The following is a 21,145-nucleotide window of genomic DNA, read 5'->3' as shown; positions in this document are numbered from 1 at the left end:
TGTACAATACGGGCACGAGGACGGGTTTCTATCAGGATGGCCGTGTTTTACGAATGATACGGGTGGAGGATTAAATGTGAAAGTTTAATGCTTACGCGCAGATAGCGCTGCAATCGTTTAAAAAACCATGTCATAAGATATGTCAAATTCAATGAAACAGTACACAGAGTACAGACCGTTTTTAGGTTCTTGACAGTTGGAATCATTTATAATCTGCGGGCTTTACCTCCTCCTCTCTCCCTCTTTAAAAGGCTCGTTTATAGGTAGGTAGGAAAGATAAGGTAGGAAAGTGGAAATAAATAATTAGTTTTTTCCACATTATGTATTATGAATGACGAAATGACATCCAAGGTTATATTAATCCATTAAACCTTGTAATCAATTCGATAAATTAATTGACTGATAAAATGTTTCAGTTCTGAGTTGGGGTATGATGGGTGTGAGACAAATTTTCAGCTTCAAATACCTATAAAATATCTGCCAGCTCTCCTACTAATAGATCCTCGTGTAGCGCCGCGTGCGCGTGCGACCCGCGCGATAGTGAATGACACTGACCACGGTGGCCACTGATCTGTCGCTGTCATTGCGCATTAAGGGGTCAAAGTGCGTCAAACGCTTCATGAAAAAAACCGGGCAAGTGCGAGTTGGACTCGCGCATGAAGGGTTCCGTACCATTACGCTCAAAAACAGCAAAAAAATCACGTTTGTTGTATGGGAGCCCCACTTAAATATTTATTTTATTCTGTTTTTAGTATTTGTTGTTATAGCGGCAACAGAAATACATCATCTGTGAAAATTTCACGGTTCATGAGATACAGCCTGGTGCAGACGGACAGATAGACAGATGAGACAGACAGCGGAGTCTTAGTAATAGGGTCCTGTTTTTACCCTTTGGGTTACGGAACGCTGAAAACGTGTTTTTTAACCCCCGGCGCAAAAAAGGGGTGCTAGCTAGGTGTAATATTCTACAATGTCAACTGCATTCTAGGAGCCCAAGTCACAGGCATAGCCTAGTTTGGGATCCACTGTATCCATGTGTCTGTAATAAATAAATATAAATAAATAAATAAATATTATAGGACATTCTTACACAGATTGACTAAGTCCCACGGTAAGCCCAAGGAGGCTTGTGTTATGGGCACTCAGACAACGATATATATAATATATAAATACTTAAATACATAGAAAACACCCATGACTCAGGAGCAAATATCTGTGCTCATCACACAAATAAATGCCCTTACCGGGATTCGAACCCAGGACCATCGGCTTCACAGGCAGGGTCACTACCCACTAGGCCAGGCCGGTCGTAATATTGTTTTCTATTGTCAATAAAATTATTCTTATTCTTATCTGTTTGACGCCAATGTCTGTCTGTCTGTCTGTCTGTGGCATCGTAGCTCTCAAACGGATGGACTGATTTCGATGCGTTTTTTTAGCGTTAGCGAAGATCTCCATTTCAGCTTGGGCAAAAATGCTTTATATGTCCGGATGTTCTCCTTTACAGTCTACAGGTCGCAATTCTCAACCGATTCTCCTGAATTTTAGTGAGCAGGTTTAATGCTACGAAAAGTGACGTGATTATTTCTGTACAATACTTAAGTTTGGCGTTTTATACGAACGATTGTCGTCTTGTCTAGGCCCCCTGATTAGCAGGTAGGTACATTACGTTTTTGCCTTATCAATCCCACAAACAAAGCGATTAATCCTTCGATAAATTATCGGGTCTAGGCTCGCATAAACTACTTTAATTAATTTCAGTTCCTTTGTACATTTATAAAATGAAATTAAATAGGTGGCATACTTACATCTGATACATGATGATCATACATTATTTTGGAAATATTGAGTTATTATTTTATGTCAAAGAATTGGGTACTCCGAGGGCGGACAGGTGTTTAGGGCTTGGTTACTCCAACAGTATCTGGGCCGGCCGGGTGCCCCACAATCCACATACGCTTTTCTCTTCTCACAGCTCAATCCTCTCCCATCATCTCCTTGTAACATGTAACTTGTAATATGTACCTTATACAAGTTATAAAATGCAAACCATGCATCTCGAGATCACGAGAGGTCGCGAAAAATGCGTAAACTATAGACTGAAATAAATGTCATATACGAAGGAAAAAATGACCAAAGCCTCCAAAGTCTTCGGGAGTTGTCATATACTTGGAAATTTCGACCCATGCCACCGTGGCCGGATAGCCGAGCGGTTCAGGCACCTGTCCGGTAAACGGGGTACGCTGGTTCGATTCCAGCTCTGGACACAGGAGGCTTTGGTCATTTTTTCCTGCGTATATGACATTTATTTCAGTCAAAAGGGTACTTATTGTCGGTTGTCCATAAGGCGCTATTTCCGTATAGCGTCAATTCGAAATCAGCCTTATCGACAAGCGACAATGTGGTACCTTTTGGTTGAAAACGTCACAATTAGTCGTTTATCGCCACGACACTCATAAGTGGCAGTTTGTATCAAAACAATAGTAATCTCGGGTTATCTAGGCTTTTCTCGTAAAGATAGAGGAGGCCAAGTTCAAAAAAGCAATTTTCTACTGACAAACCAATTTTGTCAATAGAAAAGGGCGGGGGTTCGAAAAAAAATAAAATAGCTTAAGGCAGCTCTTAAATTTGAAACAAGCCATTTTTAATTGCAAACCGAGTGGCTTAACACGAATTTATCAGAAAATACGGACGTTACTTTCAACCTTTGCCTGCTAAATAAGTATATCAAGTGACGCGCGCGGCTAGACTCGTATCAATAAATAAATAAAAACTAAATAATATTCTTGCACAATAACCCCTTCTAATTATTCTTACATACTTACAATGACTCCTTTGATATTAAATTTAATCGTTTATTTTCGTTGAAAGAAATATGCCGAGAAAATAGGAATAATTCCAATGAGACCTAAACTAGACCAAGACTTAGGCTCGAAGATAAGATTGCCATCTCACTTTCGTAAAATCAAGAATTGAATAAACCCGTGTTTGGGTACCGAAAGTGCAAGTCGTCTCTACCTAAAAGTTTTACAAATGCTTTTTACTATTTCGGCTTTTCCACAATAACAGTGTACGATCGAGTTCAAAGATGTTTGAACAGGTCAACGTTCCAAAAATATATTTACACGACCTTATTGTCAGCGTCTTTGAGGCGTGTACATAATTTTGCATGTAAATAACTCGACTGTACGTCTGTACGTGGCCGGCCTAAAAAAGGGTTATTAGGTAAGGTAACCTCTCGGCACTTTTATTCCCCATCCAGCCAGCTAACGGACGCCCGCCCTAAATCATAATGGCTGCAGGCAATGAACGCAGATCAATTGCTCTGTATGTTAGGTTATGCATGTGTTGGTTCAGACTGTTGATCGAAGGCAAAATTGGGACTGACTGGACCTCATTACGTCTGTGTTCGCTTGTTAGCAGTTGAAGGCTTTCACTGATGGTATCGCATGCACACGTACAAATTTACATGTGTGTATTTACTATTTACGCACACAGCTGTTTGTTACGTTAACCTTAAACCGTAATCGTAACGAGGTTAAAAAAATAACGAATTCTGAAGAATAAGAATAATTTATTTGCAAGAATATGTATGTACAAAGATGTCCTTATAAATAGTGAGTAACAATATACAGCCATTTGGCATGCAAATTTTAGTAACATCAGCAGCACAAGACTTAAAAATATTTACATGTCCAGATACTCCTTAACAGAGTAGAAACAATGTTCCTGAAGCCATCTCGTTAATTTTGTCTTAAATTCTGAATCGTACAATAATTTCATATTGTCGGTAAGCTTATTATAAATTTCAATAATTATATTGCATGCATTACGCTTATAAATGTCAGCATGACAAGGAGGTTGATATAGCAAATTTTTGTACTGTGTTCGTTGTTTTCCTTTAAAGATGTCAGAGCGTAACTTAAAATATTTCATATTAGCTTTGACAAACAGACAAACTTTTTTGATATACATGCATGCTAAAGGTAAAATATTATATTTCTTGAAAATTGGTCTGCAACTGTGTTATCCACGCATTTGCAATTGCGCGGACGCATTTTTTTTTGAAATTTAAAAACTTTGTCGACATTAACAGAGTTCCCCCAGAGTAGGAGACCATAGTTTAAAGTAGAAGATACATGGCCGTAGTAGGCTGTAATTGCAGCTTCTGTCGAGACTGTTTTAACAAGTCAAGGCAAACATATTGTCTCTACATGGTTTTTCCAATGCAGGTGATTGTCAATATTTAAACCTAAAAATTTTATACAGCTAGTCTCTTCTACATGTTTGTCATTATACTTAATATTTAGTGTCTTAGGATTAGTTTTGTAGGATCGAAATTGCATGAACTTAGTTTTTGTCAAATTAATATTAATATAATTACTATAGGTCCATGTACAAATGTCAGCCAAAGCATTATTCATTATTGATTCATTCATATGATTGTTTTAGACAACATTTTTAATAGGCTCTTCATGAGCGAGAGTAATACATGCGGTGTCATAATCCCTTTTAATAGGCTCTTCATGAGCGAGAGTAATACATGCGGTGTCATAGTCCCTTTTAATAGGCTCTTAATGAGCGAGAGTAATACATACGGTGTCATAATCCCTTTTAATAGGCTCTTCATGAGCGAGAGTAATACATGCGGTGTCATAATCCCTTTTAATAGGCTCTTCATGAGTGAGAGTAATACATGCGGTGTCATAATCCCTTTTAATAGGCTCTTCATAAGCGAGAGTAATACATACGGTGTCATAATCCCTTTTAATAGGCTCTTCATGAGCGAGAGTAATACATGCGGTGTCATAATCCCTTTTAATAGGCTCTTCATGAGCGAGAGTAATACATACGGTGTCATAATCCCTTTTAATAGGCTCTTCATGAGCGAGAGTAATACATGCGGTGTCATAATCCCTTTTAATAGGCTCTTCATGAGCGAGAGTAATACATACGGTGTAGGGAATGCAAACCGGTTATAACCGTAACCGAAATAATCGGTTATAACCGGTTTTTTGGCCATTTTTCATAATCGGTTATTGAGAGTTTAAAATAACCGGTTTCGGTTATTATCGATTATTGACATATAAATCCTGAATTTGTTAATTGTAATAAACATATACGCAATGATTATTAAATAACTTCAAATATATTTCAAGTCAAAACGAAATATATGCGGGTCTACCGGTTAATAACAGACATAATAAATAGTGCTAATACTAGCTGCTAATCCCGAAAATACCACGATGGTCGTCACCCGGCATCGGCAACCGACCCAGCGCCGCTTTCTCTTCCTTTGTTTATTACCGTCTTATTGTTTAAGAATCTTATGTCTCTTTCGCACTGTGATAAGGAAGGGTGGTTTAAGCTAATGGATCTACCTGAGCGGCTAAGTTAGAACGTCAGTCACCAATCTGTTTATCGGGACGGGAAATAGCACATGTTAACGCATTCGTACTATTCGTAGTGAATTTTTTAAAAGTTATTACTATAGTATAGGTGTTAAACTGTTGGTGTTGGTTGAGGGTTGAGTGAATGAATATTGAACTATAATTTGCCGTTACAAATGTTCTAAGGTAAGAAAGTGTTTTATTTACTATTTTTAGTCATTTATAATTTAATCTATCTGTGTACAGTGTGTACCTATTTAACAAAACTTATTATTTTACATCATGTCATGATACTTATGATAATCATGTGTATATGCTTAAATTCAACTTATAATGTAATGCTAACCAAATACAAAAACTATTTTACATTGTATTAATAGTATTTCTAATGTTTTTACTAGTTTTTAGCCCCTGGGCTCGAATAAATAAATATATGACCATAAGTTAGAGCAATCTAAAATGATATGTTTTTCTATTCTTGAATGTACAAAATAATATTCATAAATCTCTTTAAAATTGATAAACCAAGTCAAAATTAAGCTTTTGTTTCATTTGCTATGCCCGATACCTAGTTTATACCGTTATTTAGTGATATTTACCCGTTTCATTCAGTAATGAAAAATAACCGGTTATAACCGAAACCGGTTATTTGTCGGTCATAACCGTAACCGAAACCGGTTATGGAATTTGACCGGTTATTGCATTCCCTAATACGGTGTCATAATCCCTTTTAATAGGCTTTTCATGAGCGAGAGTAATACATACGGTGTCATAATCCCTTTTAATAGGCTCTTCATGAGCGAGAGTAATACATGCGGTGTCATAATCCCTTTTCATTGAAAATTAATAGCTTTTACAGTACATCTGGTGCTACATTACGACACCATGTGCTATTATAAGCACATTACGTAATTACGTCGAAAATTTAAAGGGCCATATGTAGTTATGTACTGTGAAACTATACACTCCGCTCCCTTTGGTCGTGTTTTAAAATTCGCTACTCGTTGTGAATTTCGCATTTGTATCATAACATAACATAAATAGCTATTAAGACTTTATGTCGTTTATCGATGGCTAAAAAACATTTTTTTACGTTTTTCCAAAGTTGACCAATATCGGGCGACTTGATAGAGATATATTACGAGTATGTATAGGTACTTAAGTGCAAGAGGGATGAACGCTTTGTGCAAAATTGCGAATGATATTTCATACACAGCGTAAACGACATAAACCCTTCAATTTTATCGACTGTTGAATTGTAAATTTCCGCTAAAGATATCGATACAGTCCGCAGTTGGCAATAGCCTTTAATTGTAATTAGTTTGTAAGACCAACTCGATTATCTGTGATCGATGTCCGCAGACACATCCATCACCGCCTCGTGGAAGATAACATTTATCTTTTAATCGAGTTAACTTATCGTAATCGATAAAAAAAGTGGGTTGTTTAGTTCCCACCCTATTGCGCGTTTACTTGTCTTGTATGATGGAGTGCCAAGTTGTGAGATATTATGATATTAAAGATTCGTTTGTTTCGTGTGATGTGAGTAAGGTAAGTATTACGCAGCGTACTACGTAGGCGAACAACACGCGAACGCGAAGCGAAGCGATGCGGTGCGGGGTGAATCAATCTTTTGATACCTATTTCCTACGTGGGCGATCTCGTTGCGAACGCGAACGCCGTGGGCCCGCCGCGCCGCGCCGCGCCGCTTCGCTTCGCGTTCGCGAGTTGTTCACCTACGTAAGCCGCAGCGTAAACACTTTTTTAACCCAACTGATTTTTATAAATGTTATTTTACATTCGTCTTTATTGCGCGAGTAGGTTTTTCGGCGCAAAACAATAAGATATATTTATTTCATTAGGTATAAAATACATTATAAGTTTGCCTTAAATCAAATCTAAACCGTATTTAAGCTTAGCTCTCACTAGTATTCTTATAGCTTAATTGTTTTGTAACTTTAAAACTCGCTCATTTGCAATAGATTTTCCCCACAGTAGTATGCCGTAGCCGTACGATATAATTGAATGTACATAGGCGTAATAAATCTGTTTTAAGCTATCGTTCAAAACTAATAAGGTTTTGAGTTATCTCATTGCATAAATACCCTTCGCGATTTAACTGCAAAACCAAATCTATGTGGAGACTCCACTTGAATGCAGCATCTAACTGAAATCCAATAAGCCTAACGCTGTTAACTGTTTGTAATATTCTATTGTCTCTTAGTGACATGTAGTGTTGTTGTAGGTTTACGGGGATGGAATAACATTGTTAGTTTTTTCTGAATTTAACTGTAAACCATTCGCTCGAATTCGTATTCACATGTGTGAATACTTTGAACTATTTTTACTTGCAGTTCTTCGTATGCAGCATTTACTACAATTGATGTGTCATCAGCGTACATCATTTTTCCGTCTATATTCAATGTCCATAAATCATTAAAAAGATAATATGTTTCCAAAAAAAAATTTAGGGTTTAAAATCGTTTCATAGAGCCTCTAAACAACTTGGATGTATAGACAAGTTGGGTAAGTGAAACATACTTTATTTTCCTTGTGAAGATTCCATACAAGTGTTTCCCTTGGCCCGGTGTTTCTCTTACTCCACCTGCTTAAATGTTGAAAAATAAAATGAGAAAAATACTCGCAATCGGGTATACTTAATTATGTTTTGAAACTTTTTCTAATTGATTGTGCTGTGGACGGGTTCGTAGATTGTACGCGTAGACCTACTTTCGCTCGCTCGAGAGAATCGATGGGGGTGTGCTCATTCCAGCGTTGTTAGCGAGCACAGCTGTGTTTTGATCCACCAACCCTAGCGATATACATGAGTTATACCTTAAATTAATGTTCATGAATGATTGTCTGCAGGTGGAGGCATGCCTGGCAGTGCTGAACCTGTGCGGCGACGCCCTGCGTCGCGTGGCCAACGTGTTCGAGCGTGAGCTCACGAGGGGACTGAGACAGCAGCCGTCTTCGTTGCAAATGGAGAACACATACGTTCCTGAGCTGCCGGATGGCACAGGTAAGGTGATCACGAAAGTCTGGCTAACTAAACTAAGTATTTCTGTGACTATAACCTCTCATCTCGTGTCAAATGACGGTCCCCTGTCCCTTAAAGTCTCTTTTGGTTGGCTTTTCAGCCCTTACACCGGTTGGCCGTGAGACATCCTAGATGTCGCTTTTTGTGCGGGCCCATCCCGTAGGGGCGAATCATCGTCTGCCGGAAATAAAATTGCATTCCGTTTTATAAGACAGGCATCCGGTTTTTTATCCCATAGCCCAATATTTAGTCCATCGCTTTCACCGAATAACCTAGTTCATTTTAGATTTCATCAACTCTCAATAGTCCTTACACCCTGGCGCCCAGGTAGCATAGTGACGTCAGCGACGTCATAATGACGTAATTATGACATAATTATGACGTCGCTGACGTCATAATGACGTATAAATGCTACCTGGGCGGGTGTTGCCTCTGCGTACGTCCCATATATGACACGGGCAAGGGCGTATCGGCTGGGTGTACCCCTTACACCAAGTGTAAGTCCCCTACGTGTTGACTTCGGCTCCGCGCACGCCTCCCGATTGTCCGGAATACTCGTACCGTACGAGTAGTACGATTGTTCCTTGATGGGTAATAGTAGATTGTGTCACAAGGGAGCAAAATGACATATTTACGGCGAGGGCGTACAATTGAATCCTAAACGAAGCGAAGGATTCTATAATAGAATCCTGAGCGTAGCGAGGGATTCTAACATAGAATCCTGAGCGTAGTGAGGGATTCAAGTGTTAACGCCCAAGGTGAAAATAATTTTGCTACCATGTGACACATACTGCTTTTCACATCACCTATGAGGAAATTACATACTAACATTAGGTTTCAAAACATTATTATTTTAAGCAAAGATCGATACGGACAAAGTGCCAAAAATATGTGTACACGACCTTAGTATAGGTACATACTTCTGGCACTGTCCGTATCGATATTTTCAGATGTGACTGTAGTGACAAATTAAAAGTACCTACAGCTCATAATTATGTACCTAATATCTTTTCAAAAACAGCAGCAAACAACTAAAATGATACAATGAAAATCAAGTACATTATTTTTGTAGATTTTTCTGATAACAAATTACCCCTTTACACCAATCCCTCCTCCAATCAATTACTCCTTTGAACCAAATCTTCGGAAGAACACTATGAAGACTGATATCACTTATATTTATTATTATTAGTGTCGTTACCGGGATGCTGCTTAAAACATCTGACACAGATGAAAAGGCCTATTATTATTGATTTAAACTAAGTATTTACAAATTTATACAGAATACAGAACCGTATAATGCTTTGTGAAATATTTGTACAATTTTTTTTAAATATAAACTTTTTAAATTGCATAGACAAGTATGGCTGCGTTTAAGGAGACCTAAAATGTCAAAATGAAAATTAAATTATTAAACTAAAGTTTTTTTACGTTTCTTTGTAAATATTACGCTAATTAATTAATTTACTTAATTTACATATGATATTAATTAATTTAAAATACGTTAATTACATAATTACATTTTTTGTTTACAATTACAACAAAATATTATTTAAGTTAGAAAAATTGTATGCACGTAATCGATTATAAAGAAATTGTAATCGATTATCTGCATACTAATTTCATATGTCTTTGTGTCAATATTTCATACTGGCAACAAAATGTCCTTGAACAGAAAAGTGCCACTTTGATCCCTCCTAGCAGGGAAGAATAGTTCCCTTTTCGAATAGGTGATGTGAAAAAACATAAAAGTCTTTCGGAGAAATCACCTTCTATTGGCTTGGCCGTCTTCATGGTGATGATGACTATGATGTTTTGCAGAGGAAGGCGTGTTCCTCGCGCTGGACCTGGGCGGCACCAACTTCAGAGTGCTGCTGGTGGAGCTGCGGAGCGGCCAGATGGTGCGGGAGGACGTTAAGCAGTACCACATCAGGTAAGCAACATACAGCAACAGTTCCTGGCGCTGGACCTTGGCGGCACCAACTTTATGGTGCAGCTGGTGGAGCTGCAGGGCGGCCAGATGGTGCGGGAGGACGTCAAGCAGTACCACATCAGGTAAGCAACACACAGCAGCAGTTCCTGGCGCTGGACCTGGCCGGCACCAACTTCAGGGTGCTGCCGGTGGAGCTGCGGGGCGGCCAGATGCAGCGGGGGGACCTCAAGCAGTCTAGCATCAGGTAAGCGACACACAGAGCAGTTCACCGAAAAGGGACTGGTGTGACACCAGTGGTGTCAAATCAACTTTGTTATAAGTTCCGAGATACTCACGGTGACCCTTTTGTATTGTATGGCAGCTACTTCAGTCAAATGCGTAATGCTCGAGAATATACTGCCAATCTGTTAGCCGAGCCGAGTCATGAAATATTACCAGACTCAGAGAAATATTCTCAGCATTTTCAGAAGTATTATAGAAGAATGGCATTTCGTAAGTCACATTCTGCCCTATTACCGCTAATCTTCGCGTCATGATGACGCGCCACGGCGCCAGTCGCGTCGCGATATGACAAAACAATATTGAATAAATGATTAAGTAAATGATGAAATTATTTAGACAACAATTCACCTTCAGTACGAAAAGTTCTCAAGCAGCTTTAATACTGTTTGTCATTGTGACAAAGTAGAAAACGATAATAGTAGATTGTATCACAAGGGAGCAAAATGACATATTTACGGCGAGGGTGTACATTTAATTCTGAACGCAGCTAAGTATTCTATAATTGAAACCTCATGGTGAGGGATTCAAGTGTTATAGACGCCCAAGGTGGAAATAATTTTGCTACCATGTGTGTGACACTGACACATACTGCTTTTCACATCACCCATGAGGAAATTGTTATGTTCCAAAATGTTATTAACCTAAAAAAATGTATTCAAAAAGAATAAAAATTGTGACCTATAACAGAAAAGTGCCACTTTGATCCCTCCTAGCAGGGAAGAAAGGTACCACTTTGATCCCCCTCAGAGGCGAAGTAGAAGCCCTTTTTCGAATAGGTAGGTGATGTGAAAAGAAATGAAATTCCTTCACTGTTCGTTTCTATGATGCTTTCAAAAAGATCGTAACAATTAGCTTACGCTGATGGAATGTCTGATGAGCTTTAATTGAGCTAATGAATCCGCTTCCGGAGGTGTAATGAGAGAAGTTTGGTTTGGTTTGTACTAATTAAAACGAGTTGAATCTGCAATTCTTCTCTAATGTGGTAGGGCTAGAGGCTAGATGACATCGCTAGTACCGCAATACTTAATTACCTGCATAATTTCGAAAATTAGAGATACTTACTTAAACTTTCTTTACACCTTGTACAATTTTGCAGTTTTTCGAGAACTTTCCTATTTGTTTTGTGACTTTTCACCACGTGCTCATCTGTAGGTGTTGTGAATAACTAATTACTCTAGTTTTTACCTATTTACACTAAACATAGTTTCTAATTTCCCACGTAGTATACTTAATTACTTACTAAAATTCGTTACTACAGTATCTCGAATAAGAGCAATATCATTTAAAGTGTAAGTAGATATAGGTAAATATAATGAATGATAAAGATATGGTCAGTTGCACCAAACCGTCTGTAAATTTTATTGTATGGGAAGTTTCATAGTTGACTGCTGAGTAACGTTGATCGGTATAGCGGAAGCCGCTCGACCCCAATTACAAAGAAATACCGCAAATCGATGTACAGGTTAACCGCTTGGCACACGCATACTAGAGGTCAAAACAAATTTTTGACCCGCAGTTCGCAGTTCCTAAAAAAATTTCCCCGGGGGGGAGTGGTAAATTTTTTTTTTCCAAAACCTATCATGTGTGGTATCATACGAAAGGGCTTTTTGAGGCGATTCTAAACATATATCACATCATTACATTTCGGCCATATTTTTTTATTAAAACAAAAACGGCTAACATGTATAGGTACATCCATTTGCGGTTTTTTAATTCGAACGGGTTACACTAGTACGCCAAATGTGGTTGGTGCAACTGGCTCTTAATGCTATCATCAAACTGTCCTTAGAATTGTGTGGGACAATGCACTTATTGAGTATCAAGGTTAGGTTTAGTTCTAATCTCTAAACAAGCATGTATCGTGTTTCAGTGACGAACTCCGACTGGGCCCAGGCGAGGACTTGTTCAACTTCCTCGCTGACTGCGTGCAGGACTTTGTGCGCTCCGAGGGCATGGAGGACCAGAAGATGTCACTGGGTTTGTATCCCTTACTCTACGTTACTTAATTCTGTGCCCTCAGTCCACGCATGAACTCCGAGAATTTGGGGCCTGAGGAAGGAGAGGGGGGCTCGCCGGGCGGGACCGAGGTAGGTAGGAGATCGTTTTCACGTCGGAGCTCGAATAATTCGGTTCGAAGGACCAATTTGTTTTTAAAAATCTGCGCTATATTTCTCATTCCTATAACCTAATTATAGCTTAAGATATAAATGTGCAGTCAATCTCAGGTACCTCGGTTCTATTCGACCCAACGCATCTATCTGAATCTTCTCTCTATAGGTATATCTATTTCGAATTTTGGAGCTATATAGGCACATTTTACGGTAGCTAATTAGCCTATAAAACGAATGAAACAATATGTTTCTTTGTAATTCCAGGTTTCACATTCTCATTCCCAATGAAGCAACACTCGATCTCGTCCGGTGAGCTGATCACCTGGACCAAGAGCTTCAAGTGCGGCGGCATGGGCGGCGTGGACGTGGCCGCGCTGCTGCAGCGCTGCCTGCACCAGCGCCGGCTGCAGGTCGCCGTGAGCGTGCTGCTCAACGACACCACCGGCACGCTGGTGGCCGGCGCGCAGCAGGACAGGCGAGTCGAAGTCAGTATATAATAGCTGGACACTACAGTACTAACCAATTTACTCAATTGTCCGGGTGCGGTCGCCTCACATTGATGGTCGGTTACATACCCACGATAATCCAAGTAGAAATTTAAGGTATGGTTATTTTGTCTAATCCCTTCTTTTTCATTCCGGAATCATTAGCCGTTTGTGCGATGAATCGTGATTGGGAATAATCAAAGTTTTCCTGGGCCTAGCGCCTAGCCAAGTGATAATCGTTTATAAGAAACGCGGAACGAAACTTTAATGTATGGAAATAATAACGCGACTTTTTCGTCGTACGTCGATTGTAAATTTGTTTCTGCTTCTGTCGACAACCGGTTATCACCTTGGCTCCGGCCCTCGAATACCTACCTACTCGTTACCTACGCGTCGTCACGTTATAAATACTGCAGAATTGAGACATTGAATTGAAAACGGTGTTCGTCACCAGATCGGCGTGATAATGGGTACGGGCTCCAACGGCTGCTACATGGAGTCGGCGTCGGCGGTGACGCACTGGGAGGCGGCGCGGCGCGGGCGCGGCTCCGCCGTCTGCGTCGACATCGAGTGGGGCGCGTTCGGGGACAACGGCTGTCTGGACTTCTTGAAAACGGACTTGGACAGAGAAGTGGACGCCCGCTCGCTGCTCGTAGGCTCTTTCACGTGAGTAGAAGTATAAGTTTTTTCTTCTCTGCTATTTATGTACTTGTAAAGTTAACAGTCATCTGTCAAATGAAGGTCGTTGATAATCGTTTGTCCCTTCTCAGGTTCCTGCGTCATTTTGACATTAGTGTTTATCAGGGACCGGCCCGCTATCCCTTATCGGGGATTTATAAGGGTATTGCATAAGGCTTAACTCACCATACCCTTTGCCAGACGAAACCCTTTGTTTTGCTTTTAAAAACCCTTATATAAAGCTACCACATTTGAGTTATCGGTAGCCCAAATACCCTTACAAAACCCTTATCATCCGCTCACCAACACCTTGCATATTGCTTATAAGGATTAGCCTTATAAAGGGCTTCCCTTTTAGCATATAAGCGTGCTAATTTAAGTAGTCTACCTTGTTCATAAAGCACACATTACTTCGAATCCGAGCGATCGTCGGCGGCGACGGCGGCGTTCTTTGACTAGGCACGTATTTTCTTTCCTTTTCATACACTACCGTAGATATATACTAATCCTGTCTCTTTCACGCAAAGGGAAACCTTTATAAAAAGCGCTTAAAGATAAGGGTAACCCTTATTAAGAGCTAGCCTTATTTTTGGTTAGCTTTTCGGTAAGGGTTAGTCAAAGGTAAGGGTATGAATGCTGGGCTTGCAGTTCAAAAGGGAAAGTCTTTCAATGTGTTAGCCGTGTTTAAGTGTCGCCCATTGAAAGGGTTTTATCGCGGAAAGGGTTGTCCGGTCCCTGGTGTTTATTAGAACGAGACAAACTTATACGGCATAGTGTTTTGTAATAACATTTTATATTTGTGCAGATTCGAGAAGTACATCGGCGGCAAGTACCTCGGCGACTTGCTGCGCGCCGCGCTGGCGCGCCTGGCCGGCGCCGGCCTGCTGCCCGCCGCGCCGCCGCCCGGCTCCATCTCCTCCGAGCACGTCAGCTTCTTTGAGGAGTGAGTCAAGTGTCTATTATAGAGCCAAGGAGACTTGCTGCGCGCCTGGCCGGCGCCGGCCTGCTGCCCGCCGCGCCGCCGCCCGGCTCCATCTCCTCCGAGCACGTCAGCTTCTTTGAGGAGTGAGTCAAGTGTCTATTATAGAGCCAAGGAGACTTGCTGCGCGCCTGGCCGGCGCCGGCCTGCTGCCCGCCGCGCCGCCGCCCGGCTCCATCTCCTCCGAGCACGTCAGCTTCTTTGAGGAGTGAGTCAAGTGTCTATTATAGAGCCAAGGAGACTTGCTGCGCGCCTGGCCGGCGCCGGCCTGCTGCCCGCCGCGCCGCCGCCCGGCTCCATCTCCTCCGAGCACGTCAGCTTCTTTGAGGAGTGAGTCAAGTGTCTATTATAGAGCCAAGGAGACTTGCTGCGCGCCTGGCCGGCGCCGGCCTGCTGCCCGCCGCGCCGCCGCCCGGCTCCATCTCCTCCGAGCACGTCAGCTTCTTTGAGGAGTGAGTCAAGTGTCTATTATAGAGCCAAGGAGACTTGCTGCGCGCCTGGCCGGCGCCGGCCTGCTGCCCGCCGCGCCGCCGCCCGGCTCCATCTCCTCCGAGCACGTCAGCTTCTTTGAGGAGTGAGTCAAGTGTCTATTATAGAGCCAAGGAGACTTGCTGCGCGCCTGGCCGGCGCCGGCCTGCTGCCCGCCGCGCCGCCGCCCGGCTCCATCTCCTCCGAGCACGTCAGCTTCTTTGAGGAGTGAGTCAAGTGTCTATTATAGAGCCAAGGAGACTTGCTGCGCGCCTGGCCGGCGCCGGCCTGCTGCCCGCCGCGCCGCCGCCCGGCTCCATCTCCTCCGAGCACGTCAGCTTCTTTGAGGAGTGAGTCAAGTGTCTATTATAGAGCCAAGGAGACTTGCTGCGCGCCTGGCCGGCGCCGGCCTGCTGCCCGCCGCGCCGCCGCCCGGCTCCATCTCCTCCGAGCACGTCAGCTTCTTTGAGGAGTGAGTCAAGTGTCTATTATAGAGCCAAGGAGACTTGCTGCGCGCCTGGCCGGCGCCGGCCTGCTGCCCGCCGCGCCGCCGCCCGGCTCCATCTCCTCCGAGCACGTCAGCTTCTTTGAGGAGTGAGTCAAGTGTCTATTATAGAGCCAAGGAGACTTGCTGCGCGCCTGGCCGGCGCCGGCCTGCTGCCCGCCGCGCCGCCGCCCGGCTCCATCTCCTCCGAGCACGTCAGCTTCTTTGAGGAGTGAGTCAAGTGTCTATTATAGAGCCAAGGAGACTTGCTGCGCGCCTGGCCGGCGCCGGCCTGCTGCCCGCCGCGCCGCCGCCCGGCTCCATCTCCTCCGAGCACGTCAGCTTCTTTGAGGAGTGAGTCAAGTGTCTATTATAGAGCCAAGGAGACTTGCTGCGCGCCTGGCCGGCGCCGGCCTGCTGCCCGCCGCGCCGCCGCCCGGCTCCATCTCCTCCGAGCACGTCAGCTTCTTTGAGGAGTGAGTCAAGTGTCTATTATAGAGCCAAGGAGACTTGCTGCGCGCCTGGCCGGCGCCGGCCTGCTGCCCGCCGCGCCGCCGCCCGGCTCCATCTCCTCCGAGCACGTCAGCTTCTTTGAGGAGTGAGTCAAGTGTCTATTATAGAGCCAAGGAGACTTGCTGCGCGCCTGGCCGGCGCCGGCCTGCTGCCCGCCGCGCCGCCGCCCGGCTCCATCTCCTCCGAGCACGTCAGCTTCTTTGAGGAGTGAGTCAAGTGTCTATTATAGAGCCAAGGAGACTTGCTGCGCGCCTGGCCGGCGCCGGCCTGCTGCCCGCCGCGCCGCCGCCCGGCTCCATCTCCTCCGAGCACGTCAGCTTCTTTGAGGAGTGAGTCAAGTGTCTATTTTAAACCCAAACTGCATAGAGTAAGACCGAGACAAGTCTGCGACGATTTTGATAGCACACGCAGGGAAAATGTTATTTTATACGTCAAACTTCTATGAAGTTATGACGTATAAGTAACACTCGCCCCGCGTGTGCTATCAAAATCTTTACAGACTAATCTTGGTCTAACTCTATTTATCGCAGCATATTATTTTCCATCGACGCGTGCGGCGGGACCATAAGTCCCAGGTAGCAAATTGACGTCAGCGACGTCATTATGAAGTCATAATGACGTCACTGACGTCATAATGATGTATAAATGCTACCTAGTCGTATTTTTTAGGGTTCCGTACCCAAAGGGTAAAAACGGGGCCCTATTACTAAGACTTCGCTGTCCGTCTGTCACCAGGCTGTATCTCACGAACCGTGATAGCTAGACAGTTGAAATTTTCACAGATGATGTATTTCTGTTGCCGCTATAACAACAAATACTAAAACAGAATAAAATAAATATTTAAGTGGGGCTCCCATATAACAAACGTGATTTTTTTGCCGTTTTTTGCGTAATGGTACGGAACCCTTCGTGCGCGAGTCCGACTCGCACTGGGCCGGTTTTTTTAAATAACGATTTACACATTAACGGTCCAGATATAAGACAATCCACAAATCAAGCCTCATTGTCACTTTATACCGTTATCCATTCTTCGTTAAAAAATCCAAAAAGCTGGATAGGTAGTTTTTGCTTGTAACGATTGTATTGTATTTGTGCAGGGACAACGAGAACGGTTCAACAACGCGCACGCTGGCGGCGCTGCGCGCGGCGTGCCCCGAGTCGGCGGCGGCGTGGTCGGACGCCGACGCGCTCGTCGCGCAACACGCCGCTAGGATGGTCTCGAATCGCGCCGCACAACTCGTCTCAGTCTGTGAGTACTTTATTAAGTAGCATTTTCGTGTGGATCGACCGATCGATCAGTGGTCGATACGAGCGCGCCGCGCAACTCTCGAGTAAGTAAGAAAGAAAATACATTTATTTTAACGTCATAAACATTGGACAAAACGGTACATGCTCGTCGCGTCGCACACCATCTTGCGTCCTCAGCTCAAAGTTCTTGAAGTTTGCAAGTCTTGCAACACAATAAGAAGTGCACTGTCGATAAATTCAAGGAACGAAGTAGTCTTGTTTATTAACTAAATGAAGTATAATTTCCAGGCGTCGCCGTGTTAGTGGAGCGCATGGCGCGGCCTCACGTCGTGGTGGCCGTGGACGGCTCCGTGTTTAAGCGACACCCGAGGATCCGAGGGCTCATGGAGAAATACATCGCCCTGCTACAACCTTACGAGGTAACTTTCACCTTTAATGGGGTTGGCAACTGTCAAAGGTTTGCAGAGATGGCGCCATCATAGCTTGCCCCTTTTTCTATGAGATTTGGCTTAAAGGGCTGGCATCTAGGGCATTAAAAAAAACAAAAATTTGACACAATTCTAGAGATTGACAGGGCAAGCTATGCCATGCCATCTGCTAATTATTTCGACCGGCCAACCCCATTAAGAGCCGCATGGCCTATTAAATATTAAGAAATCTTGACTTCCTACGTTTATCTGTCAGGTTGTTTTGACCAATTTTATAAATCCTGTGTTCGATGAAGTTTCCAAGACTGTATGTATTACATGACCATCAGATCTGAAATTATTGTTTATTCGGTTTGAATCCATCTTAATCTACACTTAAGTAACATAACTAGGAGCCCATACCTGCGCCTTCTCAGCAAAAAAGTCGTTATACTGACAGATGATCATATTTCCAGTTCTCCCTGATGGGCGCCGAGGACGGCAGCGGGAAGGGCTCCGCGCTCACCGCCGCCATCGCCGCGCGCATCGCCGCGCAGAACTAAGCTGCACGTTATATCCACAAACCAAACTGACGACCGGGATCGTGAACCTTCTCTTTCCCGCTTACGTGGTCACGGCACGAGTGACATAGATAGTGATATGACCTCGGTTTTGTTTTGGTTCGGTGCGCCGGCCGCCTACTTGGATAGAAGCCGAGCGCGACGCGAGACTGAAACTTAGGCCAGGATTACACTCGTCTTACGTAAGTAAGGACAAAGCTATTTGCTAGAATGAGATAACGATATTCATATCTCATTCTGTAGTATAGCTGTGTCCCTACTTACGTAAGTAAAACTTACGAGTGTAATTCTGGCCAGGCCTCGGTCTTCGGTTGACGTACGCTGCGTACAGCGTAGCGTACCTATGGGAAGATAGCTACTTGCTTTTAGTTTTAAATTATGACGCTGTGAGTACTATAGTTACGCAGCGTACAGTGTCAACTGGCGACAAAGGTTGCCCCCGGAACGCACACGACGTAGATATATTAATATTTTATACTGCGAGTCAAAAATTTTGTATGTAGCAAATGGCTAAACTGTACATCGATTTGCGGTTTTTCTTTGAAATTGGGCTCGTACGGCTTCCACTATGGGGCAGCATTCTTGTATCGATGCAGGGTTGAAGCATTTCATACTCGTTTATATCAATAACTAGTAATTGTACTCCGGAATACTTTAGTTTTAGTAGGCAACAAGATGATTGTGATATTGTGTGATCGCTCGCGGGTCGAGTGCGTGTGTGTGTCACGTTTCATACGTTTCCATAGGGTACAGACCCGCGGTGGAACTTGACTTTTAGGTATAGCGCGTATTACAGCGTGTATTTTTGATACGACCACGTTCCCAGGAGCGGTATTCGACATGCGTTAAGTGACGTTACGTGTTGAACTTCAGTTGAATGGAAGAAATCGTGTGTTGTCGAATAGGTAAATTTGACATTAGCAATCCACAGTTAGGTGACAACGAAACCAAACCGAACCACGACGAGTTCAGAGCCATTTTAAACCGACAACCGTATAGTAGTAAGAAAACAAAGTTGATTTTTGTTGAATAATTTTTTCAATGAATGAGTTTTGGTTGTACCAAATGATACTTTCCACGGTTGATGAACAAATGATTCATTCCACTGTTGAACTGATGTTGAAGCCGAACCTGACAGTTGTGCATCTCGAATAGGGCCCCAGGTAGCATTTACAGGTCATTATAACGTCAGCGACGTCATAATGACTTCATAATGACGTCACTTTGCTAGCTGGATTCTAAGGGTTGTGACCCAAATGAATTAACTTTCATAGGTTTTTCTAAAAATGTACTTTTATTTTTCCATATAAAATAATTCAGCACGCAATGTATCATTAGATACTTTGTTTTTATTAGAAAGGTCGCACTTACTGATGCGACGTCACAACGTGACAAGTGATGAGTTGATGACTAATATATGTAATTTGCGGTTGTATTGAAAATACACTCTGAATATACCATTTTGTATAATAGTTTTTACAGCGTTGTGCCATACTCATTAGGATTAGGTACCTACTTTAGATTTTTAGATAACTGACATATACATTCTAATAGCACTATTTGCCTCAATTTCTGTCAGTGATCAACATAAATGTGCCATTTTCAATCAAAATGATACTTATTGTCGCTTGTCAGTAAAGCGCTATTTCCATATAGCTTCAATTCGAAATCAACCTTATCGACAAGCGACAATGGTACCTTTTGGTTGAAAACGTCACATTTCATGTTTTGGGATAACCAGGGACGGGCTTAAATATATTGTTGTATAATTTAATAAATAGATAAGTGATATATCTCCTTTGATATACAAGTTGTTATTGTATTTAGTTTGTAAGTTAAACCTCAGACGTATAATATTACTTATTTTACAGAGAATATTTTGTTAAATATTTGTTTTATAAAATACTTACACATTTATAATAGTGCAGCTACAAAGTGTGCGTATTTGACGACTATTGTTGTTTTATTTTAAATGAATATACAATTTTATACAATTGTTTTCTGATTATTTCTTCTCTACTTGTAATTGAAGATTAAGAAAACTCCTTAAATCTGTTGGTTTTACTTTAAATATTAAGGTTTAACTTTTAAAGTCGGTGACCTGTTGCGTTAAAGAAATTTCTCTAGAACTGCTTTACCAATTACCTCAATTCAACTATGCTGAATTAAAATTGCTACAAATGTCTGTGTACATTTGTATTTTACCTATCTACATTATTAATTTCACTCACTTTATTTTAGTACCGTAACACTTTTTGTAACTTATATACGGAATATCATTTGCTATTTACCTCTTTTCGGTGAAGGAAAAAATCTTGAGTAAACCTGCATACATCCGCGTAGAAATTCAAAGGTGTATTTATTTGAAATAATAAACCCGCATTGGGTCAGCGTGGGGACTAACCAACCCAAAACCAACTAGCGCATGAGAGGCCTGTGCCCAGCAGTGGGACGTTTAAATGCTGAATTAATATCGGGAAAGGGGCAATGACCTCCGTTCTTGGTCATGCCTCATGGCTTGTCAAAAAAAGTTTAGTTTTACACAT

At 42.4% G+C, this 21,145-nt stretch overlaps 1 protein-coding gene across 2 annotated transcripts in view; it reads left to right on the top strand.

Annotated features, from left to right (window-relative positions):
- LOC134751371 (hexokinase-2-like) overlaps positions 1-20,596 on the top strand; it is a 43,760-nt gene extending 23,164 nt beyond the window's left edge. Inside the window, exons 3-12 of one of the 2 annotated variants that reach the window (XR_010128646.1) lie at positions 8,259-8,412; positions 10,252-10,363; positions 12,516-12,622; positions 13,021-13,241; positions 13,696-13,907; positions 14,725-14,862; positions 17,461-17,612; positions 17,900-18,030; positions 18,495-19,430; positions 19,767-20,596. Coding sequence is in view for 1 of the 2 variants with exons in the window: in XM_063686717.1 (XP_063542787.1) it covers positions 8,259-8,412; positions 10,252-10,363; positions 12,516-12,622; positions 13,021-13,241; positions 13,696-13,907; positions 14,725-14,862; positions 17,461-17,612; positions 17,900-18,030; positions 18,495-18,581 (1,314 nt within the window). In the remaining variant the exon portion in view is untranslated. Of the gene's footprint in view, positions 1-8,258; positions 8,413-10,251; positions 10,364-12,515; positions 12,623-13,020; positions 13,242-13,695; positions 13,908-14,724; positions 14,863-17,460; positions 17,613-17,899; positions 18,031-18,494 lie in introns of both variants that reach the window. The other variant, XM_063686717.1, reaches the window with a different exon arrangement.
- The last annotated feature ends 549 nt before the right edge of the window (positions 20,597-21,145 follow it).

Source organism: Cydia strobilella, chromosome 22, assembly GCF_947568885.1.
Source record: "Cydia strobilella chromosome 22, ilCydStro3.1, whole genome shotgun sequence".
Lineage (NCBI taxonomy): Eukaryota > Metazoa > Arthropoda > Insecta > Lepidoptera > Tortricidae > Cydia > Cydia strobilella.
Note: the sequence above shows the minus strand (reverse complement) of the source record. Positions and strands in the feature narration are given on the sequence as shown.